The 26424-nt window shown below is 43.0% G+C and overlaps 1 protein-coding gene and 1 pseudogene across 1 annotated transcript in view; both read left to right on the top strand.

Moving 5' to 3' along the window:
- Window positions 1–4912: 4912 nt before the first annotated feature.
- Window positions 4913–14744, top strand: LOC110498776 (dynein axonemal intermediate chain 2-like; annotated as a pseudogene).
- The window catches only part of LOC110499235 (kinesin-like protein KIF19), a 91050-nt gene continuing 79312 nt past the window's right edge, over window positions 14687–26424 (top strand). Inside the window, exons 1-2 of the mRNA XM_036956061.2 lie at window positions 14687–15197; window positions 16693–16773. Of these exons, the coding sequence (XP_036811956.2) occupies window positions 15159–15197; window positions 16693–16773 (120 nt within the window). The 5' untranslated portion in view covers window positions 14687–15158. The remainder of the gene's footprint in view (window positions 15198–16692; window positions 16774–26424) is intronic.

The following is a 26424-nucleotide window of genomic DNA, read 5'->3' as shown; positions in this document are numbered from 1 at the left end:
TGTTGATATAGGTCTTGTTTTACTGTGGATATAGATACTTTTGTACCTGTTTCCTCCAGCATCTTCACAAGGTCTTTTGCTGTTGTTCTGGGATTGATTTACACTTTTCGCACCAAAGTACATTAATCTCTAGGAAACAGAACGTGTCTCCTTCCTGAGCGGTATGACGGCTGCGTGGTCCCATGGTGTTTATACTTGCGTACTATTGTTTGTACAGATGAACGTGGTAACTTCAGGCGTTTGGAAATTCCTCCCAAGGATGAACCAGATTTGGGGAGGTCTACAATTGTTTTTTTGAGGTCTTGGCTGATTTCTTTTGGTTTTCACATGATGTCAAGCAAAGAGGCACTGAAGTTAGGCCTTGAAATACATCCACAGGTACACCTCCAATTGACTCAAATGGTGTCATTTAGCCTATCAGAAGCTTCTAAAACAATGACATGATTTTCAGAATTTTCCAAGCTGTATAAAGGCACAGTCAACTTAGTTTATGTAAACTTCTGACCCACTGGAATTGTGATACAGTGAATTATAAGTGAAATAATCGGTCTGTAAACAATTGTTGGAAAAATTCCTTGTGTCATGCACAAAGTAACCGACTTGCCAAAACAAACAATAGTTTGCCCGGTGGATCGGTGCATCACCTGTTGTACATTTTCAACAGAGCGTTATTAGCTATTATCAGTAGCTAGCAGACTTTACTGACTACTGCCAGCAGGTTAGTCAGTGCAACATGTGTTTTACTCTGAAAAGCGAGCTGTTAGCAGACCATTAGCGGCAGTTGGTCTGTGCTACATGTGTGTTTCACTCAAGTTTAGAGCTATTAGACCGTTTTTAGCTGCTGTTTGGTCGGTAAGACAGGTGCCTTTTACTGTGAAAAGAGAACTGTTGGTAGACAGGACTTAGCGGCAGGCAGGTCGATGCAACACATGTGTTTTACTCTAAATAGAGCGCTGCTCTCTTGTCATTTGTGCATAACGTTATTTGTGTTAATGCAATTTAAATGAATCTTTTCTTGTCATCAAGGATGCAGGCCGTACACAACTGACCTTCAAATCCTTTTTGGATTGTGGTGAGTGAAAAGTTTCACATTTCACACAATATCCTATTGAACAACACACTTTAAATATACTTACTTTATATTTACTGTCAAATTGATTGCAGATTTCCTTGCTGGTAATGAATACAAAGCGAACTTGTGCCTCCCCAGATCACAGATCAGTCAAAGATTGGTTTATGTTTTGGGAGTTGTCTGATTATGCTCATCTGTAGCTGTGGTCATTGTCTTTGCCAGTCATTAATGGTTTTAAAGAATAAGTGATACTAACATTTGTATGCCGATACAATCTCAGTGTTGATAGCTATCTGTGGTGTATTGCTATAATACTCAGACTGCTGTTATAATAATTCAGTACGTGGCTGTAGTAGACAGGCTGTAGACTGCACATAATTGGAATTGATGTGGAAAGAAGCACTAAGTCAGTTTTGGGGATACGATGTTCACGTAAAGATGACCTCTTTGATTAGTGTCTTCTATTCTGTTTTTTCTCAAAAAAAAAATACACAGCATATTTAATCAATAAGGATGTGCAATCTTATTTTGTCTTCACATTTGCCAATACATTTGACATTCCAACAAGACCTTGGTGTGCTGGAGATTTGTTTACCCCAAGACCCAAATCCTGATGGTGAGTTGCTTATTAGCTTAGAGCTTCACATTCATCCATACAGTCCTGGCTAGCCTAACACATGTTCTGAAATGTAAGACAAGCAGATATATCTGCTGATTTCTTTTCTCATTTTGACATTTTTAAAATGGTCTTTGTTTCTGTGCTCACCTCTCACCCCCCTTTTAGAACAGTAGTGGGTCTAATCAATTCCAAATGGTACATTTTTGCATTCCGCCTGTCATTAGCAAAAGTCCTCTAATCATAATAATGGATGTTTCCACCTAAATTGTGTTATAATTACAGTGTTATTCACACCAGTTAAATATTAACATGATTGCTAGATTCGTTGAGTTCCTCTGCAAGCAGCTCCTTATCAAAATACAGTGGAGACAATGAGGGGGACTCCGAGGACACCATTAAATTGCAGCAGATTCCTGCTACAAGAAAGACAGCTGGGGATAATCGTCCATCTCATGTAAGTACTGAACATTTCCAGCTTAAACAAACATTATACTTGCTATTTCATTGCTGTTTTAAAAGTGTTAGTGTGTTCCTTTTTTAAATTACTCCGACTTAGATGATTGAAGACATTCTGAAGAACAAACCTTGAGGAGAGAGGATCATGAATGAGTATGCTTGGCCAAAAAGCCTAACAGATAGCAGAAGATGCGATATGGTCAAGATATTGGTTGCACAAATGACAAGTGAACATGGGATTATGTCATATCCTCATTACATACAGTGGGGCAAAAAAAGTATTTAGTCAGCCACCAATTGTGCAAGTTCTCCCACTTAAAAAGATAAGAGGCCTGTAATTTTCATCATAGGTACACTTCAACTATGACAGACAAAATGAGGGAAAAAAATCCAGAAAATCACATTGTAGGATTTTTAATGAATTTATTTGCAAATTATGGTGGAAAATAAGTATATATTTTTTTGCCCCAGTGTAAATTTACTGTGTACTGAGTTCCAAACTGCCTATGGAAGCAACAACAACGTCAGCACAATAACTGTTCGTCAGGAGCTTCATGAACGGGGTTTCCATGGCCGAGCAGTCACACACAAGCCTAAGATCACCAGGCGCAATAGGAAATGTCGTCTGGAGTGTTGTAAAGCTCGCCGCCATTGGACTCTGGAGCAGTGGAAATGCGTTCTCTGGAGTGATGAATCATGCTTCACCATCTGGCAGTCTGATGGATAAATCTGAGTTTGGCGGATGCCCGGAGAACGCTACCTGACCTAATGCATAGTGCCAACTGCCAAGTTTGGTGGAGGAGCAATAATGTTCTGGGGCTGTTTTTCATGGTTCGGGCTAGGCCACTTAGTTCCATTCTAGACGATTCTGTGGTTCCAACTTTGTGGCAACAGTTTGGGGAAGGCCCTTTCCTGTTTCAGCATGACAATTCCCCAGTGCACAAAGCGAGGTCCATACAGAAATGGTTTGTCGTTCGGTGTGGAAGAACTTGACTGGCCTGTAGCAGTATTATAATTTATTACACAACCTAACAACTTCACAAGACTTGAGCAACGCACCAGTTTTAATTGGGTATGTTGAGTGTCATGATGTAACACAAACCTTGCTGATATCATTTATTCCCAAACTTTATTCCTACAAAATTGTGCAGACCCCCAGGGGTACGTGCAATGCCGTCGGGGTAAGTCAAATAAAAATGTGATTCACATTTTCAAACAGTACATTTATATTTTCCAACAGGGCTATACATTTGGGTGATGTTTTTTTCTCGCCTGAGTAGCCTCGTTTCACAGCCAAAAATCAAATTAAACCATCTAGTGTTCAGTGAAATAACAATACAATGTCAAATAATTAACATCCAATGACATTAACCGTTACTCTCTTGCGGGAATTCCACTAACGGTCCATACAGTGTCAAGAAAAAGTATGTGAACCCTTTGGCATTACCTGAATTTCTGCATAAATTGGTCATCAAATTTGATCTCACAACAATAGACAAACAGTGGTTCAACTAATAACACACAAGTTATTGTATTTTTCTTGTCTATATTGAATACATCATTTAAACATTCACAGTGTAGGTTGGGAAAAGTATGTGAACCCCTAGGCTAATGATTTCTCCAAAAGCTAATTGGAGTCAGGAGATCGCTAACCTGGAGTCCAATCAATGAGACAAGATTTGAGATGTTCATTAGAGCTGCCCTGCCCTATAAAAAACACTCACAAAAAGTGAGTTTGCTATTCACAAAAATCATTGCCTGATGTGAACCATGCATCGAACAAAAAGAGATCTCAGAAGAATTGTTGACTTGTGCAAAGCTGGAAAGGGTTACAAAAGTATCTCTAAAAGCCTTGATGTTCATGGTAAGTCCATGGTAAGACAAATTGTCTGTAAATGAAGAAATTTCAGCACGGTTGCTACTCTCCCTAGAAGTGGCCGTCCTGCAAAGATGACTGCAAGAGCACAGCACAGAATGCTCAATGAGGTTAAGAAGAATACTAGATTGTCAACTAAAGACTTCCAGAAATCTCTGGAACATGCTAACATCTCTGTTGGTGAGTCTATGATACGTAAAACACTAAACAAGAATGGTGTTCATGGGAGGACACCACGGAAGAAGCCACTGCTGTCCAAAAAAAAACATTGCTGCCAGTCTTAGATTCGCAAAAGAGTTGAAGTTGTTTGGAAGGAACACACAACACTATATGTGGAGAAAGAAAGGCACATCACACCAACATCAAAACCTCATCCCAGCTGTAAAGTATGGTGGAGGGAGCATCATGGTTTGGGGCTGCTTTGCTAACTCAGGGCCTGGACAGCTTGCTATGAACAGCTTGCTAAAAATGAATTCCCAAGTTTATCAAGGCATTTTGCAGGAGAATGTAAGGCTCTCTGTCTGCCAATTTAAGCTCAACAGAAGTTGGGTGATGCAACAGGACAACGACCCAAATCACAGAAGTAAATCAACAAAATAATGGTTTCAACAGAAGAAAATACGCCTTCTGGAGTGACCCAGGTAGTGTCCTGACCTAAACCTGATTTGAGATGCTGTGGCATGACCTTGAGAGCGGTTCACATCAGACATCCCAAGAATAGTGTTGAACTGAAACAGTTTTGTAGAGAGGAATTGTCCAAAATTCCACCTGACCGTTGTGCAGCTCTGATCCGCAACTACAGAAAATGTTTGGTTGAGGTTATTGCTGCCAAAAGGAGGGTCAACCAGTTATAAATCCAAGGGTTCACATACTTTTTCCAGCCTGCACCATGAATGTTTACACAGTGAGTTCATTAAAGACATGAAAACGTGTTAATTGTTGGTGCATTTATTAGTTTAAGCACACTGTGTTTATCTATTGTTGTGACTTAGATGAAGATCAGATGAAATGTTATGACCAATTTATGCAGAAATCCAGGTAATTGCAAAAGGTTCACATACTTTTTCTTGCCACTGTATGTAGCCAAACGTAGCTGCTGCTCGTTCCGTTTGCTCGAAAATTGATAAATGGTCAAAAAAATTAAGGCCTGCGTCCTAAGAGACACATACCATCTTTAATGGACAACAGGAGAGGATCTTTTTTAAGTACTGGACAGCTTTGTGACATCAAATGGACTTTGGTGGTCAAGATGTGTTGTTATCTCTACTGATGGCACAAAAGCCATGACGGAGACATAGAGGAGTGGTAACGCGCTTGCAAGCAGTTGCTCCCAATGCCACTTGGATACACTGCAGCATCCACTGAGAGGCTCTTGCGGCCAAGGGAATGCCTGACAGCTTGAAAACCTTTTAGAAACTACAGTGAAAAATGTTAACTTTGTTAAAGCAAGGCCCATGAACTCTCGTGTATTTTCTTCATTGTGTAATGATTTGCGCAGTGACCATGTAACGCTTTTACAACATACAGAAGTGCGCTAGTTATCAAGAGGCAAAGTATTGACACGTTTTTTTAAAATTGAGAGACAAGCTTAAAGTTTTCTTTACTGACTAGAATTTTCACTTGTCTCCCATGATGATGAGTTTCTCACACGACTGGCCTATCTGGGTGATGTTTTTTCTCGCCTGAATGATCTGAATCTAAGATTACAGGGACTCTCCGCAACTATATTCAATGTGCGGGACATAATTGAGGCTTTGATTAAGAAGTCGGTGCTCTTCTCTGTCTGCTTTAACAAGGACAACACACAGGTCTTTCCATCATTGTATGGACAATGTCAAATGTGATATAGCGAAGCACCTTAGTGAGCTGGGTGTGGAATTACACAGGCACTTTCCCGAAACGGACGACGCAAAAGAGATTCGTTATCCCTTTCATGCCCAGCCTCCAGTCCACTTACCGATAACTGAACAAGAGAGCCTCATCGAAATTGCAACAAGCAGTTCTGTGAAAATGTAATTTAATCAGAAGCCACTGCCAGATTTCTAGATAGGGCTGCGCTCAGAATATCCTGCCTTGGCAAATCGTGCTATTAAGACACTGATGCCCTTTGCAACCACTTACCTATGTGAGAGTGGATTCTCGGCCCTCAATAGCATGAAAACTAAATACAGGCACAGACTGTGTGTGGAGAATGATTTAAGACTGAGACTCTCCAATACAACCCAACATTGCAGAGTTGTGTGCATCCTTTCAAGCACAACCTTCTCATTAACCTGTGGTGAGTTATTCAACATGTTTTATGAAGAAATAAGGTTTTATTTGTAAGATGGCTAAATAAAGAGCATATTTATTATGATATTATTATTTGTGCCCTGGTCCTATACGAGCTCTTTGTCACTTCCCACGAGCCGGGTTGTGACAAAAACTCACACTCATTCTTATGTTTAATAAATGTATTGGATAGTGTGTGTGTGACAGGCTTACAATGATGGCAAAAAAATTACATTAGAGAGTGCGCTGAACCTGGTGCTAGAGGGGGTACGCAGCTGAAGGTTGAATGTTTGAAGGGGTACGGGACTATAAAAAGCTTGGGAACCACTGTGTTAGATAAAAACAGCTGCTGCTTCATTATGAGATAATAAGACGCATCTGGCAGCCTATGTACATTTCAATCCAACACTGTTTATTCAGACTGTCTGTCTGTAACTAGGCCACTACAGCTTTGAGTGTACGGTGTGTGCTGAATCCTGCCTGTCCTGCCTGGCCCTTTCTTTTGTAGGTGAACACAGAGCGCTTTGAGTCGGAGACCAGGGTGATAAACCATGTGGAGGGAGGCTGGCCCAAGGACGTCAACCCCCAGGAGATGGAGCAGACTGTCCGCTTCAGGAAGAAAGTGGAGAAAGACAAGCATTATTTCAGCACCATCATGCAGCTGGGCAGTGCGTGACAGACATCAGCCAATCAAGTAGCCACGATATGACCCGGGTCATAGAGATTTTTCAATTCAATAATATTTTATTGAATTAATCACTAGTGTATGACATTATGCCATATCTAAATAATATGTCCTATAGCAGCATACCACCCTGCATCCCACTGATGTCTTTCCTCTGAAGCTACAGTAAGCAGGGTTGGTCCTGGTCGGTCCCTAGATGGGAGACCAGATGCTGCCGGATGTGGTGTTGAAGGGCCAGTAGGAGGCACTCTTTTCTCTGATAATTTTTTTGGGGGGGGACATTGCCCTGTGTAAGTTGTTGTCGTTTGGATGGAACATTAAATGGGTGTCCTGACTCTCTGGTCAGTAAGAATCCCATGGCACTTATCGTAAGAGTATGGGTGTTAACTGGCCCTGAATCTAGGTCGTCGCTGTAAATAAGAATTTGGTTTTAACTGACTTGCCTAGTTAAATAAAAGTTAAATAAAAAATGTAAAAATGTAATCTACATTGCCCCAAAGCCATTTCTTAGCTGCTGCAGTAGTGTGATAGATAGAGAAAATAACCAGTTCTGAAAGGGAGAGAGCAAGAAGAGTGTTCCTCTCTATCTCTGATCACAGCCCTCCTCTGTTCCTCCCGTGTGAACACAGAACATGGAGCACAGCATCAAGCAGAACAATGCCATCAACATCTACCAGGATTACTTTGAAGGGGAGGAGGAGGAGGTGGTGGAGGAGTCAAAACCATCAATGTTTTTAAGTGCTTCCATGACCTCTATTAACCTATCGTTCAACATAGAATCCACAAATGATGTATATTACCAGTGTATTGTGTCCGTCTGAGTGGTTTTTGATCTTACAGAAACCTGAACAAGATAAAACACACTGCCACCAGTCTGTCCTGGCATCTCGATGGCAGCCACAAGCTGGCTGTGGCCTACTCCTCATTGGAGTTCCTGAAAGTCTCTAAAGACATTAGCTACAACTCTGATATATGGAACATTGGTAGGTGTATGACTCAAACATCTCTTTCATTTATATTTTCCTTTCTAACAGGGATTATCATTGCAATAGCTGTGGCAGTGAGATTTACTAATTTGTCATCTTAATTGATAGTTCAGAAAGTCAAAGTGGACTACAAAGTATTAATTCATTGAATGAAATGAACCTAAAACCTGTCTCTCTACTGGTCTGTCTGGAATACAAACCCCCAAAGACTCTCACATCCTGGTCGGAGGTAGCTACAATGGCCAGATCAGTGGGTCCTTCAACAGCTGTATCATGCTTCCTGCCAGCTCAGGAACAATGTCCTTAGGAGATTACTGTGCAGTGTAAAGAACTTTGGAGGTATAGTCAAGTCATCCAACTCCAGACTGCAGCTATTTGTAAATGTCATAAAGGTTCCAGTTATGTAATGTCTGGATTTGTCCGGATGCTTTTTTGAGCATTTAAGTACATTGCCTCTAGATATTTGTTTAGGCTCTGACAGTTAATAGTTGTGTTGTGTGTTCTTGTCATTTGTGTGTTTTGTGCATGCATGTGTGTTTGTGAAAGTACACAAAGTAAAATGTCTGAGCAGCTTATTGGGACACTCGCAAGGGCAGCTAGCCAGTGGAAATGTCCACACTAGAGCACAGCCACAGAGACCCTGTCTACAAAGTCATCTGGTTGCAGTCAAAGACTGGAACCGATACCATCTCTGCGTCTAAGGACGGCCAGGTGAACCAAGCCTCCAATAGAAGCAATAAAAGCCTTTGTCACCTTATCCCTTTCTCAAGCCAAGCAGGCACAATAGGCCAGGGTGGCACTAAACGCTCAGGACTCATGGGCAGTGAAGTCTGATACTCTTGGTCCGGGACAGGTGCACTTTCTCTGACCTTCAATTGCCATTTGTCCATAGCCAGAAGTTATGTAATAATGCATCTATTGAAGGCAAGGAGACTGTGACTGATCGGCCCTGAGTTGACCACTGGTCTCTGTCTATAAGGTGCTGGGGTGGGACATTCGTAAGATGAGCGAGCCCACAGAGAGGCTGGTACTGGACCCTAACAAGAAGTGCAATCTGGACAATGCCCTGGGGGTGATCTCACTGGAGTTTGAGACCACTATGGTGCTGAGGCTCTCTAGACTGGACTATCCTCCTGTTGTTTCGCTGTTGATTAATTAAGAGTGTGGATTCGCCTAACGTCTTTTTGTATGAACTGGTCCAAGTGGGAGATCTAGTATGTCATCTATTTGTGTTTGTACATAAGGAAGACCTCAAATTTAACCTGATGTTTTTTATTTTTCTTATCCAGACCACAACGTTTATGGTGGGAACAGAGCATGTTACCAAAAGGCCAAGAGCCCACCTGAGAAGATAGTGTGCACGTACAACGGTCCTCACGGCCCAATCTACGCCCTGCAAAAGAACCCGTTCTTCCTCAAGAACTTCCTGACCGTAGCCGATTGGAAAGCCCATATCTGGTCCGAAGACATCATGTGGACAAAGTAAAGAAACAACATAATACATAATACAGACCAATGATATAGCTACTTCACAGATGGATAAATTACACTCTTTCTTTAGGTTCTAATACATGTAACCAGTGATTTGGCCCCTCCTGTAATATTGACCTAATGTAAAATGACCTCTTGGTTGCCATAGATCGCATACAGTCTATCTGTCAGAAGGCTGATGGAGTCCACTACGGCCCTCTGTGTTCTTCGCCATCAAAATGGACTGAATACTCGACATTTGGGACTTCCTCTTCAAACAGAACGACCCCACACTCAGTCTGCAAGTATTATCATGCACCTCATCCAGCCTCAACTCAGCACCTGCCAGGCCTAAGTGACCATGTGAAACCCCTTACTGTTGTGTTGTTATCATTGGTAGAATTCTTGCATGATGCTGCCAAAGAAAAATCCTCAGATAGACATCAGTTATATTCTATTGTTTTCTAGGTGTGTGATGAGGCTCTGTACAGCCAGAAGGTGCAGGATAATGGGTGCTTCCTGGCCTGTGGACACCAAGGACGAGGACACCAAGGAGGGCGCCGAGGAGCTAGTAATGCACACTTGAAAAAGAGAAGTGGAAGAAAAAAAGGTTTGAAGGGATTGAGTGAACAAAACAAACGTTTTCAAAATTCCTTGACATTAATAAAAAAAAATACAAATCAAGTGAGTTTTTCACACTGATCCAATGTCATCATAATGATTTCTGTTGTTGAACTGATGTGTAAACATGTGTCAAATGTTGATTCAACCAGTTTGTGCCCAGTGGGTTATTATTAATCATTTATACTCTGTGGTATGACTGAATTAGTTGGCTGTTTCATTAGGACAACAAGCAACACCACCCTTCAATAGCATTCATCTGGCAATACATTCACATCAGGTGGCCTATATACAGTAACAGCATGAACTCCAAAACGGTGTTCTGTGCACCACAGTTGCACTGATTTTATTTTATTTAGGATCCCCATTAGTCTTACTGGGTGTCCGACACAACAAAAAATACATTGCAGACAAAAGACTTCAAAGTACATAGTCAATTTATGATCTCATAGTTGATAATGTCTGGATGAGGTACCATATTGTCCATTCATGCTGTGATTTGTAAGTATACTGTATCTAAAGAGCAGGTTTTCTTTTTCTGCAGAAGCACCTTTGGACAATAGATGGAGAGACACTCACAATGCCATTACAGGAGTTAAAGTTACTGTGTAAATATAGGTTGTCAAGGGTTCATAAAATGAGAGGGGGCTGGTGAGGGGTGTGAATTTGGTTTAAACTAACCCTGTGACACACTGACCACTTAAGTAAAATCAAAATGAATTGTTTTGGTTTTGACTGAAGTTGTTGTTGTACTCCGCCAGCCTGTATGACACCACCATAGTTACCTGTCAAACATAGCTGCACCTCTTTGTCCAATGGTAACAAATGTACCCTTGTTTTGGTCCACTGGCCCATTAAGATTGGGGCCTGGGGTCTATATATAAACTCAGCAAAAAAAGAAACGTCCTCTCACTGTCAACTGCGTTTATTTTCAGCAAACTTAACATATGCAAATGTTTGTATGAACATAACAAAATTCAACAACTGAGACATAAACTGAACAAGTTCCACAGACATGTGACTAACAGAAATGGAATAATGTGTCCCTAAACAAAGAGGGGGTCAAAATCTAAAGTAACAGTCAGTATTTTTTTATATATATTTTTTTATTTCACCTTTATTTAACCAGGTAGGCAAGTTGAGAACAAGTTCTCATTTACAACTGCGACCTGGCCAAGATAAAAGAAAGCAGTGCGACACAAACAACAACACAGAGTTACACATGGGATAAACAAACGTAGAGTCAATAACAATAGAAAAATCTGTATACGGTGTGTGCAAATGAAGTAAGGAGGTAAGGCACTAAATAGGCCAATAGTGGCAAAGTAATTACAATTTAGCAATTTACACTGGAGTGATATATGTGCAGATGAGGTGCAAGTAGAAATACTGGTGTGCAAAAGAGCAGAAAAACAAAATCAAATATGGGAATGAGGTAGGTAGTTGGTTGGATGGGATATTTACAGATGGGCTGTGTACAGCTGTTCTGACAGCTGACACTTAAAGTTAGTGAGGGAGATATAAGTCTCAAACTTCAGTGATGTTTGCAATTCGATCCAGTCACTTACAGCAGAGAACTGGAAGGAAAGGCGGCCAAAGGAGGTATTGGCTTTGGGGATGACCAGTGAAATATACCTACTGGAGCGGGTGCTATGGGTGGATGTTGCTATGGTGACCAGAGAGCTGAGATAAGGTGGAGCTTTACCTAGCAAAGACTTATAGATGACCTGGAGCCAGTGGGTTTGGTGACGAATATGTAGCGAGGTCCAGCCAACGAGAGAATACAGGTCACAATGGAGGGCAGTATATGGGACTTTGGTGACAGAACGGATGGCACTGTGATAGACTGCATCCAATTTGCTGAGTAGAGTGTTGGAGGCTATTTTGTAAAAGACATCGCCGAAGTCGAGGATCGGTAGGATAGTCAGTATGTTTGGCAGCATGAGTGAAGGAGGCTTTTTTTGCGAAATAGGAAGCTGATTCTAGATTTAATTTTGGATTGGAGATGCTTAATGTGAGTCTGGAAGAAGAGTTTACAGTCTAGCCAGACACCTCAGTATTTGTCATTGTCCACATATTCTAAGTCAGAACTGTCCAGAGTAGTGATGCTAGTCGGGAGGGTGGGTGTGGGCAGCGATCGGTTGAAGAGCATGCATTTTGTTTTATTAGCATTGAAGAGCAGTTGGAGGCCACGGAAGGAGTGTTGTATGGCATTGAAGCTCTTTTGGAGGTTTGTTAACACAGTGTCCGAAAGAAGGGCCAGATGTAGACAGAATGGTGTCTTCTGCGTAGAGGTGGATCAGAGGATCACCCGCAGCAAGAGAAAAGAGTCAGCCTGAGAATTAAACCCTGTGGCACCCCCATAGAGACTGCCAGAGTTCCAGACAACAGGCCCTCTGATTTGACACACTGAACTCTATCTGAGAAGTAGTTGGTCAACCAGGTGAGGCAGTCATTAGAGAAACCAAGGCTGTTGAGTCTGCCGATAAAAATACGATGATTGACAGAGTCAAAAGCCTTGGCCATGTCGATGAAGACGGCTGCACAGTACTGTCTTTTATCGATGGCGTTTATAATATCGTTTAGTACCTTGAGCGTGGCTGAGATGCATCCGTGACTAGCTCAGAAACCAGATTGCAAGGGGAGGAGGTATGGTGGGATTCGAAATGGTTGTGATCTGTTTGTTCACTTGGCTTTCGAAGACTAGAAAGGCAGGGCAGGATGGATATAGGTCTGTAACAGTTTGGGTCTTGAGTGTCTCCCCCTTTGAAGAGGGGGATGAGCGAGGCCGCTTTCCAATCTTTAGGAATCTCAGATGATACCAAAGAGAGGTTGAACAGACTAGTAATAGGGGTTGTAACAATGGCGGCGGATAATTTTAGGAAGAGAGGTTCCACATTGTCTAGCCCAGTTGATTTGTAGGGATCCAGATTTTGCAGCTCTTTCAGAACATCAGCTGTCTGGATTTGGGTGAAGAAGAAGCGGGAGGGGGGGGGGGGCTCGGTCTAGTTGCTGCGGGGGGTGCAGAGCTGTTGGCTGAGGTTGGGGTATCAGGGTGGAAAGCATGGCCAGCCGTAGAGAAATGCTTATTGAAATTCCCGATTATCGTGGATTTATCGGTGGTGACAGTGTTTCCTAGCCTCAGTGCAGTGGGCAGCTGGGAGGAGGTGCTCTTATTCTCCATGGACTTTACAGTGTCCCAAAACTTTTTGGAATTAGTGCTGCAGGATGCAAATTTCTGTTTGAAAAAGCTAGCCTTTGCTTTTATTTAATTTATTGCCCTGGCCACATCTGCAGTCCTCATGCTTCCTTGCAGCGTGCCTAAGGCACGTTCACGCAGATGAGCAGGGACCCTGGGCATCTTTCTTTTGGTGTTTTTCAGAGTCAGTAGAAAGGCCTCTTTAGTGTCCTCTAAGTTTTCATAACTGTGACCATAATTGCCTACCGTCTGTTAGTGTCTTAACGAACGTTCTACTTGTGCATGTTCATTAATTGTTTATGGTTCATTCAACAAGCATGGGAAACAGTGTTTAAACCCTTTACAATGAAGATCTGTGAAGTTATTTGGATTTTTATGAATTATCTTTGAAAGACAGGGTCCTGAAAAAGGGACGTTTCTTTTTTTGCTGAGTTTAGCTACTGTATGTAAGCTCGTCTAGAGAATACCAAATGTGTAACCTGTAAATCTGACTAAATAGAATTTTCCCCAAATATTAATCTGTGCTGTGGTGGCGCTTTTGATATGTGTTTATCCCCATAATAACAGAAAATCTAAACGAAAATATTTTATAATTCGAAAATAGGAGTGAATGGAATGAATTGTTTGTCATTTGGACTTTTCAGTGATGTCAAAAAGTAATGTTTACTTCTTATTTAATAATTGTCAATTACTTACAGGTATATACAGTACATTCTGTACTCACAAACCAATGATGTAATATCATTATGAGAAAGGTGTCTGTGAAGAGAAAGAAGTCAGAGACGGAACACCGTAACAACATGATGTTCCACATGTCATCTGTATTGTCATCTTGAATCAATCAAATAAAGACAGCAAGGCATTTTCTATAATATAGAGACATTCTTAATGAGTCATGTGGAACTCAATAATTCTATTGAGTTGTTATTCATGTTTAATTATTTGATATACAGTGTATATACTGTATATACAGTTCCAGTCAAAAGTTTGGACACAGCTACTCATTCCAGGTGTTTTCTTTATTTTTACTATTTTCTACATTGTAGAACATCAAAACATCAAAACTATGAAATAACACATATGAAATCATGTAGTAACCAAAAAAATGTTTAACAAATTTAAACATCTGGCCCATGTGAATACTGTACATGTGGATTTAAAAAATATGATACATTAACAATGTTGGCAAACAAAATAAGCACTTTTCGGTGTTAAGAAATAATTTGGCACAGATGCCTTTCTTAAACGTGTTTTATAATTGATTATGTTATTCTAGAAACCGCAGTCAAATATTTATCAACGTAATTTGGAGAGCCATTTGCGCAATTTTGTGCGCCAAGGATTTGTCCACCAGATGTCGTCATTGGTCTGCGGCAAATCGAAGAAGCAACCGTGTTTTACGCGCCTCTGTGCTACTGTGCTGCTGATCTCGGGTATCCAGGAAGACAACTCACGAGTCGTCAGAGGAGAAAAGAGAAGGCGAGAGTGAAGGAGAATAAAAGGGCAGTTCTAGTAGACAGGTCGACACCTGCCTTTCTCCGTCCGCATTCTCGTCGGTATCCTTGTCTGTTTTCAAAGACATGGGTGAATAAACAACCTAATTATTTCTTTAAACAATATATTAAACAGAATGTACTCGTTTTACGCGGTTATATCAGGCTTGAAAGAGCGCACATTTGGCGAGTGGAGTGGCGTTTATTTAACCGTAAAAGAATGATCCCAACTATTTTGACGCGGAAAGGTAAGAGGTTTGTTTGTAGGCTACATTGACAAGTAGTACAGGTGGTTTTGAGAGGGGTCGTGCAGATATTGTGCAGGATGTCTGACCGATGTCCTGTTTAGTAGCCTGTATAGACGGCCACTATTTTCTAACAAGTCGAGGACACTCCAACTACAAGTGGCCATGAAGGACACTGGCGAATCAAAGGACCACCAACTAACAGTAAGTACAATACCGTAGCCTACCTATACATCATCATATCTGTTTACTATTACTGCAAGAACAGCAGTAATGTTGTATAGCCTACCGGTATGGGATCATTTACGTGTAATATACCACATGAAAGTCGTGACTTTAGATAATTGTGTAGACTAGATTGTAGTCTATATGCCCGTTGGTTCTGGGTTGCTGAGATGAATGCCACTCAATCTGGTATTTTATTCAGATAGCCCACATTAAAAATGAGAATAAAATACAATACAAGTTTATTATAGCCTAAATTACATTACTAAGCAAATGATGCCTTTTATTACTGCCTCAGTCACCTCTTGCCTCAGTCACATATGGAGACATTTGTTTACCTTTAACATTGAATTCCCATGGCATAAGTTAATAGTTGGCCATCTCCACACAGACTGTATTCTTTCCCAGTGGTTCCAGCCTGTGTAATATACCATATCTGAATTATTAAAATGGCTCATTTCAGTTCCCCAGTCTCTCATCTTCTCCACTATGTCATACACTGACTAGCTCCACAGCACTGGTGATGAAAAATATCAATATCAATCCCCATTGTCTGTGGAATGACTGAATTGTCCTGTAAAGGTTGAATTCATATGGGTCAATGTCAAGAGCTGGATGTATGGCCTGTATCATTCCATATCTACCCACTAAACATGTTGTCTTGACTCTGCCACATCTGCCTCATCCCTCTATCTAATAACATAACATTAGTTACCTATTTCACTAACAAACAACATTACCGCCCTACTATTTCATTCTGCAATACATTCACACCAGGTGGCCGATTCAGTCCGACGATATCAACTCAGACTGTTTTCTATGCACCGCTGCAGCCCTGGTTATCTAATAGTTTTATAACGTGTGGATGGGTTATCAGTCTATACATTGGTCTGTCTTGGTCTAAGTATCATAATGTCCACCCCCCATCCCCCCCCACCCCCCCCCCCCCCCCCACCCCCTGAATAGTGTTTTGACAGAGAGAGAGAGAGAGAGAGAGCTTCAGGACAATAGATGGAGAGAGGCTCATGTCATAGTGACATTACACAAGTTAAATTACTCTGTTAAAAACAGAGGGTAACCTTGATCATTTACTTTATCCTTTGCTCTTGTTGACTTGTGAATGACATCAAGATTCAAGACTTTTGCTGTGGTGTGAATGAAGAATCTCCTTGATGCTGTTCTGTTATTTACTGTGAAAGCTCTAACCTTTTCAAAGCACTGTGCAAGTTCTAACTGTGAAAGCTCTAACCTTGCACTGTTCTCTCTGTGAAATATCTAACCCTGTGTTGTCGTCACTGTATCTCTCTCTGAAAGCTCTAACTGTCTTCTACCTGTGTGTCTCTGTGAAATCTTTAACCCTGTGTTGTTTTTGTGTGTTTCTCTGTGAAAGGTCTAAACCTGTGTTAGTGTAGTTGTGTGTTGCTCTAATTGTGAAAGCTCTAAGCCTGTGTTTTTCAACCTGTGTGTCTCCCAGGTGGCCCTGAGGATCAGACCCCTCAGCGATTCTGAGCGGGAAGAGGCAGCCACCATAGTGGCCCACAGAGTGGACAACCAGGTTAGATGACCCACCGTATGTGTGTGTTTGCGTGTGTGTTCATGCGTGCTCATTCTTGCGTTTGTGTGTGTGTGTGTCTGTGCAAGCTCGCAAGTTGTTCCAGGCCTCTCTCGCATCCAGTCACAAGGCCTGCTTCACATATATAATGTATCTGCAGGTGCATGCACTTTTCACAGCAGCGCAGCACAGTATAGCTGGTCTAAACCAAGTGAGGTCGATCACTGTGTGTGTGTGTGTGTGTGTGTGTGTGTGTGTGTGTGTGTGTGCATCAACGCTCAGATGTCACACTGCGCAGTGAGTCAGTCGGGGGATCAAGTAAGGTACATTTCATGAATGTTGAAGATGTGTGTGTGCGTGTGTGCGTGTGTGTGTGTGTGTGTGTGTGTGTGTGTGAGAGAGAGAGAGAGAGACGCGTGTGTGTGTGTGTGTGTGTGTGTGTGTGTGTGAGAGAGACGCGTGCGGATGGCTCCTTATTGTGAGTCAGTGGATTGTTATAGTTTAGAGGGTGACCTCTCTCATACAGGATGGAAATTGGATTAATTCTGATGAAAGAAGACATCTCTGGACTGTAGCAAAGGAGGACATGATGTGTGTGAAACAGCTTTGTGCCGTTATTGAATGCTCCTATCCTTGATGGAACTGCTATTTGAGACCCACCATTTATCATTCTGCCACTATTATGAACATAGAGAATATTATTATGAGCTTATTTGGCGGTCGTTCTATTTACATTCAGTCCATGTATTTAACTGAAATACCAATTCCAATTTTACTCATTGCAAAGCATGACCCCAACCAAAGGAAGTTAATCCACGATATACAGCACAGGGAAAGGCAGGGCTCTTATAGGGTCCTTGGGGAGCATATTTACCTGGAGCCAATTAGAAGCCTCCAGGTGTGTCCCTCATGGAGACAACTTGGATACCACGTAGTAATTCTTCTGATGTGATGATGATAAGAAGGAGGGTGAGAATGATGATGATGATAATCAGCAGTATTATGACTGCGATATGGATGAGGTGTTAATACCACTGAGAATAAACTGGTTTAGGTCTTACTGGGTGATCTGCTGTAGGGACTAGATGTTGTTGGACTTATGTTTGGAATGACAATTCCATGAGGAGTTAGAAGGAGAGCAGAAACACTCCAGGGAAAGATAACATTGGTTTTGCTGGTGAAAGATTTGACACGGTTCACATAATAATAAGTCTGTCATCACACATTTGTTGTTCATTTCAGTCAAAGTCTTTTGACTGCATGGAAGGTGGTGCCACAGTTAAACTGGAAATAATCAGCATTAATTGTGAGTGAGGGACTGGAGGGACTGAGACCTGGCGTACTCTCTGTCTGTGGCTCTCAAAAGCAATTCAATTAACCTACAACCAGACGTATTAACCCAGCAACTCTCCCTCTGCTCTGCCTTGATGACACCAGCAGGAGTAAGCTAAGTGTGATAGGCCCATTGTGATGGTGTATTGTTGCTGACACAGCCCTGCTTTTTACAGTGAACAACATTTCTTCTGTTAGCCCCTCAATCCATGCACATTGGTTGGAGAGCAAGGTAGCAGCAATGTTATTTTCCCTTTACAACATTATTGTCAACATTATTGGTGAAACATTTTCACAGTAGAATTAAACAAAATGTAACCTCTACGTACACTGTTGATGTTATGCTATTGAAAAACAAAGGCAAGGTGATAGAATGAAAACATTTGGTGAGTGGTTCATCTGTGTAGAGTAACAGCCTAGCAGGTTATCTTAGGTCTCTGTGTGTTTGCAGCCAAGGGCTTATAGTCACTACAATACAAACAGGTCGTGGAGACAGTGTGCGGGGTATTGTGTGTGTGTGTGTGTGTGTGTGTGTGTGTGTGTGTACTGCGTAGTGTTTACCTCTTACCTGATAAAGGGCTTATAAGACTATGTGTTCCCGTGGAGGGAGAGAGGGAGGGAGTTGTGTTACTAGCTCCTAACAGTGAAGTAACAAAAAAGTCAAACAAATTTATAATAAAAACTAGAAGCAACAAATCATGAATGTCAGGAGGATTCCAGTTAACATCCTAAATAGCACTGTATCAGTAATCCAAATCACAATCTCTACGTATACAGTGCCTTCGGAAAGTATTCAGATCCCTTGACTTTTTTCCATTTGTTATGTTACAGTCTTATTCTAAAATTGATTCAATAGTTTTTTTCCTCATCTATCTTCACACAATGCCCCATATTGACCAAAGCAAAAACAGGGTTTTATTTCATTTTGCTAATTTATTTAAAAGAAAAAAAATTATATTACATTTACATAACTATTCATACCCTTTACTCAGTACTTTGTTGAAGTAACTTGTCCCGAAGCCACTTGGCTGTGTGCTTAAGGTCGTTGTCCTGTTGGAAGGTGAACCTTTGCCGCAGTCTGAGGTCCTGAGCGCTCTGGAGCAGGTTTTCATCAACGATCTCTCTGTAAATTGCTCCATTCATCTTTACCTCGATCCTGACTAGTCTCCCAGTCCCTGCCACTGAAAAACATCCCCACCACTGTGCTTCACCGTAAGGACGGTGCCAGCTTTCCTCCAGATGTGACGCTTGGCATTCAGGCCAGAGTATAAGGGCACAAGGCGAGACTCAGATGCAGACACAGGAGGCAGATGGTTAGAGTCCAAGATGTTTATTAACAATGCAAAAGGGGTAGAGAGAATGGTCGTGGACAGGCAAAAGTTCAAAACCAGTTCAGAGTTCCAGAGGTACAGAATGGCAGGCAGGCTCGAGGTCAGGGCAGGCAGAATGGTCAGGTAGGCGGGAATGGAGCCCAGAAAACAGGCAAAGGTCAAAACCGGGAGGACGAGTAGAAGAGAATAGAAAAGCAGGCGCATGGGAAAAAACACGCTGGCTGATTTGAACATACAAGACAAACTGGCACAGAGAGACAGGAAACACAGGTATAAGCAACACCTGGAGGGGGTGGAGACAATCACAAGGACAGGTGAAACAGATCAGGATGTGACAGTACCCACCCCCCTCTCTAGGGGCGCCACCTGGCGTCCTACCTGGGCGCATATCTGGTTGACCGGGGTGTCGGTGGTGGAAGTCGGCGATGAGGGCTGGATCCAGGATGTCTCTAGCGGGAACCCAGCACCTCTCTTCCAGGCCGTAACCCTCCCAGTCAACCAGGTATTGGAAACCCCTGCCCCATGGTCGAACACTCAGGAGGCGTTTTACCGTGTATGCCGGATGGCCTTCAATGACACGGGAAGGGGGGTGGGTCTGGGAACAGAAGACAAAGAACAGTGAGACACAGGCTTAATCTTAGACACATGTAAAGTAGGGTGAATCTGGAGGGTACGGGGTAACAAGAGACGTACAGCAGTGGAACTAAGGACTAGAGATGGGAAACAGACCAATGAAACGGGCGGACAGTTTGCGAGACTACCTGAAGGGGCAGGTCCCGTGTAGACAGCCATACCCTCTGCCCAATGCGGTAGCGGACAGCTGGAGTCTGGCAGCGGACCGCTTGTTGATGATACCTGGAGTTGGTCTTGAGAAGTGCTACCCAAGCTCTTCTCCAGGTACGTCCTGGTTAGCTCTCTCTGACTGGCCGTTCGATTGGGGATGGAATCCGGAGGATAGACTGATCGATGCCCCAATAAGGGTGCAGAACTCCTTCCAAAACTGAGATGAGAATTGAGGACCCCGGTCAGAAACCATATCCACTGGGAGTCCATGGATCCGGAAGACGTGCTGCACCATGAGCTGGGCCATTTCCTTGGCAGAGGGAAGTTTGGGGAGAGGGATGAAATGAGCGGCCATAGAGAACCGATCCACTACGATCAGAATGACGGTGTTGCCATCAGACGGGGCAAGCCCAGTGACAAAGTTCAGATAGATATGGGACCAGGGGCGATGAGGGACCGGTAGTGGCTGAAGAAGGACAGAGGGAGCTTGCCGTGGAGTTTTGTTCTGGGTGCACACTGTGCATACGGCGACAAAGGCTGAGACCTTACTAACCGTTGGGGCCACCAGAAACGTTGTCGGAGGAATGCTAGGGTACGGCGGGAACCTGGATGATAGGTTAGCTTGGAGGAATGAGCCCATTCCAGGACCTGGGACCGGACTGAGTTAAGGACAAACAGCCAGTTAGCCAGGCCCCTTCAGGTCCAGGCTGGGAGCATTGTACCTTGCGAACCATGGTCTCAATACCCCAACCCACTGTGGCTGCAAGGCTTAAAGTAGGGAGAATGGTTTCGGAGACCGAGGATGTGGCAGAGGAACTGTATAGGCGGGAGAGAACGTCAGGTTTCACATTTGTGGACCCTGGGCAGTAGGAAATGGTGAAGTTGAATCTAGTAAACAAGTGCGCCCACCGGGCCTGCCTGGAGTTAAGATGCTTGGCTGTAGGGAGATATTGCAAATTTTTATGGTCGGTCCAGACCAAGAATGGCTGTTCTGCTCCTTCCAGCCAGTGCCTCCACTCTTCCAACACCATCTTGACCGCCAGGAGTTCTCGGTTGCCTACATCATAGTTCCTCTCTGCAGGATTGAGACGATGGGACAGGAAGACACAGGGATGAAGCTTTTGGTCCGGGGCAGATCACTGGGAAAGGACAGCCCCCACTCCAACATCAGAAGCTTCAATAACCACAAATTGACGAGACGGGTCAGGATGGATGAGGATGGATGCTGTTGTGAACCGATGCTTCTGGTCCACAAAGGCTTTGTCGACAGCTGGAGACCATGTGAACGGTACTTTGGGGGAGGTGAGTGCCGAGAGGGGGGCCACCAGGGTGCTGTAACCCAGAATGAAACGGCGGTAGAAGTTTGCAAAACCTAGGAAACGTTGCAACTGCACCCTGGACATAGGTTGAGGCCAATCCACTGTGGTTACCTGAAACCCTTATATGAACGGGCACAGTACTATAGGTGACTCCACCTATTGAGCAGCTGTCCACTGCCCTAGCATCCATAGGAACTGAGAGAGGTAGAGTCGGAATACCAAGCTCAGAAGCAATAGTAGCATCCATAAACTTTCATCAGCCGCAGAGTCAATAAGCACTCGGAGAGACTTAGATTGGTCTCCCCACAGCAAAAGCACAAAAAAAGGTGTGCGGGTGATGGGGAAAAAGGGAACTCCCAGTCTGGCTCACCAGAGTACTTGTACCTACCAGAGAAAATGGTTTCCTAACAGAGAAGGCTATATAATGTCCTGCCCCTCCACAGTACAGGCAACAGTTAGAACTCAGCCTACGTGAGTGTTCCCCAACCGATAACCTAGCTCTTCCCAATTGCATAGGCTCAGGAGTATCAACTCACCTGTCGTTGATGATTCACGGGGGAACTCGAGTGGCTTCGGATCCTCTCTGAAAAACTGCCTTCGGGAAAATCCGGATTCCTTTGAAGGTGAGCGAGCCATAGCAGATGAATGAGTGTGCCCAATGCCAGACCTCCTGTCACTCCTGCGTTCCCTTAAGCGCCCATCAATTCTAATGGGTAGGGTGATGAGGGAGTCGAGGCCCACCGAAAATTCCCAAGCAGCTAGCTCATATTTTACCACCTCAGATAATCCGTGAAGAAAGGTATCGAAAAGAGACTCCGGATTCCAGACACTCTCGGCAGCCAACATGTTAAAAATCAACCGTGTAGTCTGCCACACTACAGGAGTTTTGACGTAATTCAAGAAGTTTACTGGCCGTCTCTCTCCCAGATACCGGAGACTCGAATACCTTCCTCACCTCTGCCATGAAATCCTCCAGATGACAACAAATGGCGAATTGTTGCTCCCAAACTGCCGGAGCCCAGGAGAGCGCCCTTCCCGACATTAGCGTAATAATAACGTTATCTTAGATTGGTCTGAAGGAAACGAAGATGGCTGTAGCTCAAGGCGGGACCCAGATGCAGACACAGGAGGCAGATGGTTAGAGTCCAAGATGTTTATTAACAATCCAAAAGGGTTAGGCAAGAGAATGGACAGGCAAAAGGTCAAATCCAGGTCAGAGTTCCAGAGGTTCAGAATGGCAGGCAGTCTCGAGGTCAGGGCAGGCCAGAAAGGTCAGAAAACAGGCAAAGGTCAAAACCGGGAGGATTAGTAGAAGAGAATAGAAAAGCAGGCGCGCGGAAAAAAACGCGCTGGTTGACTTGAACATACAAGACGAACTGGCACAGAGCGACAGGAAACACAGGGGTAAATCCTCCAGGGAAAATAAGCGACACCTGGAGGGGGTGGAGACAATCACAAGGGCAGGTGAAACAGATCAGGGTGTGACACAAAGAGTTCAATCTTGTTTTCATCAGACCAGAGAATCTTGTTTCTCAAGGTCTGAGAGTCCTTTAGATGCCTTTTGGCAAATTCCAAGCGGGTGGTCGTGTGCCTTTTACTGAGGAGTGGCTTCCGTCTGGCCACTCTACCATAAAGGCCTGATTGGTGGAGTGCTGCAGAGATGGTTGTCCTTCTAGATGTTCTCACATCTCCACAGAGGAACTCTGGAGCTCTGTCAAAGTGACCATCGGGTTCTTGGTCACCAAAGCCCTTCTCCCCGATTGCTGAGTTTGAACGGGCGGCCAGCTCTAGGAAGAGTCTTGGTGATTCCAAACTTATTCCATTTAGGAATGATGGAAGCCACTGTGTTCTTGGGGACCTTCAATGCTGCAGAAATATTTTAGTACCCTTGTCCACATCTGTGCCTCGACATAATCCTGTCTCGGAGCTCTATGGACAATTCCTTCAACCTCATGGCTTGGTTTTTGTTCTGACATGCACTGTCAACTGTGGGACCTTATAGACAGGTGTGTGTGCGACTTTCCAAGTCATGTCCAATCAATTGAATTTACCAGAGGTTGTCATGACTTTACTTTCATTAATCTTTCATTGAATGTTTTTTATCTAATCAACTATGTTTAATTGTTACCTGATGAAATTAATCATGTAAAAATTAAATCATTAGGATTTGGGGCACCATGAGAGCGGTTGTTTAAAGAGTTACCATCTCCCAAATTAAACTCTAAAGGTCTCTAAAGGCTTTACTCTAAAGGCTTTACCTATCACATCCATAAAGCAGTCAACATATTAATCATAACCTCTTATCATATGATTCTGAACAGTTGTAACCTCCTTGCATCTGCAAAAACCTCAGCCTTACTTATGAGTCAGTACTACACATACTGGTTTAATTTATTTATTTACTAGCTAACTAAATGATAACACAGGATAACATCCCTAGCGGACTGTCACAATATGGTGTCTTTTTACAAAAGGAGATGGAGAAGAAGGGAGAGAGCGAGAAAAATAAACACTTATCGTTGATACATTTTAGAAACTATTCTCACGGTAATCATATACCTTGCACACGAACCGCCATCGATTTGGAGTAAGAAATCATGAATGTATTTAAGTGTCATTGCCTTGGTTCGCTGTGGGGCCTTTTCGCATCACGCTTGTAAGACTCCGATTGTCCAAAAGCGGTCGTTCACCCGTCCTGTTGCTCTCCTCAGCCCGTTGACTTGTCATGAACAGAACTACAGAGTTTATTCTACCTTCCATTCCCTCCTTAAGCTTATTTGCTGATAGGCTAGCCAGCCATGTAGATGGTTCTCAGTGGTGATGAGAGTAGTAGAATGGTCCCACTTAAGTTCACTTTTCTAGATACTTTTGTTAGGACAGCTAATCAACCGTACCAGTGATGGTGTGAGAGGGTACTTTTCTTCTCCAACTCGTGTTGGTATTCAGGGTTCAAACTATGGATGCACGATATATCGGTGAACAATTCAAAATCGGATGATTATTAGCTAAAAATGCGAACATCGACATCGGCCCGATGTCTAGTTTAACATCTGTGTAAAAACAAGATAATGGAATTCATTGCCCTTGACAATCAACCATTCTCTGTCGTGGGTGATGTAGGCTTTCGCCGACTGGTCGAGCACCGGTACACACTACAAAGTGCACAATTTTTAAAATGTTGCCCTACCTGAGTTACACAGTAATAGCGTCACTGCTATTAGCTTCACGACTGACATTTGGACCACCTATATCAGCCCCATGAGCATGCTGAGTCTGACAGCACAGTGGGTCGTTGAGGATTTTGTACTGGGTAAAGTCGTATTTTATGCTCATGAATGTGTCTTATCGCTGCTGTCATTTCAATGGCATTTGAGAACATGTTTGAAACTTGGAAACATGAATTCACTAGCTAGCTCCATTCGATCAACTGACTCGAGAAATAAGCTCATCAACATCAAGCTGCAGCAAACGTGATACCCTCTGTCATGGCATTGAAATGCCTGCTCAACAAAACTACCAAGGCTGTGAACAAGCGATTCGGTGTCATTCTCCATTTACGGTTTCTCCACCATGCTCAATGCTATGTACAAGGACCGCTACTTCGACACAGATAAGAAACAGGGTTTACGTGAAATGTTACATACATAGCTGAACAAGATGGAAACGGACACAAGCACAGTGCGCACCGAGGAAGAGTGGCCACAGACAGACAGAGCTGAAACTTCACTGCTTGACATGTATGATGAAATCCTGGTTGAGAATGAAACGACTGAACAAATTAACAATAAAACAGCACAGCAATTAAGTGAAAGAAATAGGTTTTGATTATGTTTTACTGGTAATGGGGACATATGTACTGTAAATGCCAGCAAAATAACTGTCACGATCATTGTAGTGAGGAGACCAAAGTGCAGCGTGATGTGAATATATATTTTTAATGAAAGATGAAAAAACATGAAGTGCACTAAACAAACAAACAAAATAACAAGACGACCGTGACCGCTATCAAAACTGAGTGCTAACATGCAGCATCACATAGACAATAACCCACGAAATACCCAAAGAAGATGGCTGCCTAAATATGGTTCCCAATCAGAGACAATGATAAACAGCTGCCTCTAATTGAGAACCAATCTAGGCAACCATAGACATACATAAACACCTAGATGGTAAACAACACCATAAACCTACAAAAAACCCTAGACAGTAGAAAAACACATACATCACCCATGTCACACCCTGACCTAACCAAAATATATAAAGAAAACAAAGAATACTCAGGTCAGGGCGTGACAATAACTTTTTGGTCAGTGTGGTGTGTGTGTAACCTTTATTTAACCTGGCAAGTCAGTTAAGAACAAATTATTATTTACAATGACGGTCTATCCTGGCCAAACCCGGACGACGCTGGGCCAATTGTGCGCCGCCCTATGGGACTCTCAATCGCGTCTGTGTTCTCTCACTTAAAAAGATGAGAGAGGCCTGTAATTTTCATCATAGGTACACTTCAACTATGACAGACAAAATGAGGGGGAAAAATCCAGAAAATCACATTGTAGGATTTTAAATTAATTTATTTGCAAATTATGGAGGAAAATAAGTATTTGGTCAATAACAAAAGTGTATCTCAATACTTTGTTATATACCATTTGTTGGCAATGACAGAGGTCAAACGTTTTCTGTAATCTTCACAAGGTTTTCACACACTGTTGCTGGTATTTTGGCCCATTCCTCCATGCAGATCTCCTCTAGAGCAGTGATGTTTTGGGGCTGTTGCTGGGCAACACGGACTCAACTCCCTCCAAAGATCTATGGGGTTGAGATCTGGAGACTGGCTAGGCCACTCCAAGACCTTGAAATGCTTCTTACGAAGCCACTCCTTCGTTGCC

This window comes from Oncorhynchus mykiss, chromosome 20 (assembly GCF_057628025.1).
Source record: "Oncorhynchus mykiss isolate SJ-2025 chromosome 20, ASM5762802v1, whole genome shotgun sequence".
NCBI classification, from domain to species: Eukaryota; Metazoa; Chordata; class Actinopteri; order Salmoniformes; family Salmonidae; genus Oncorhynchus; species Oncorhynchus mykiss.
Note: the sequence above shows the minus strand (reverse complement) of the source record. Positions and strands in the feature narration are given on the sequence as shown.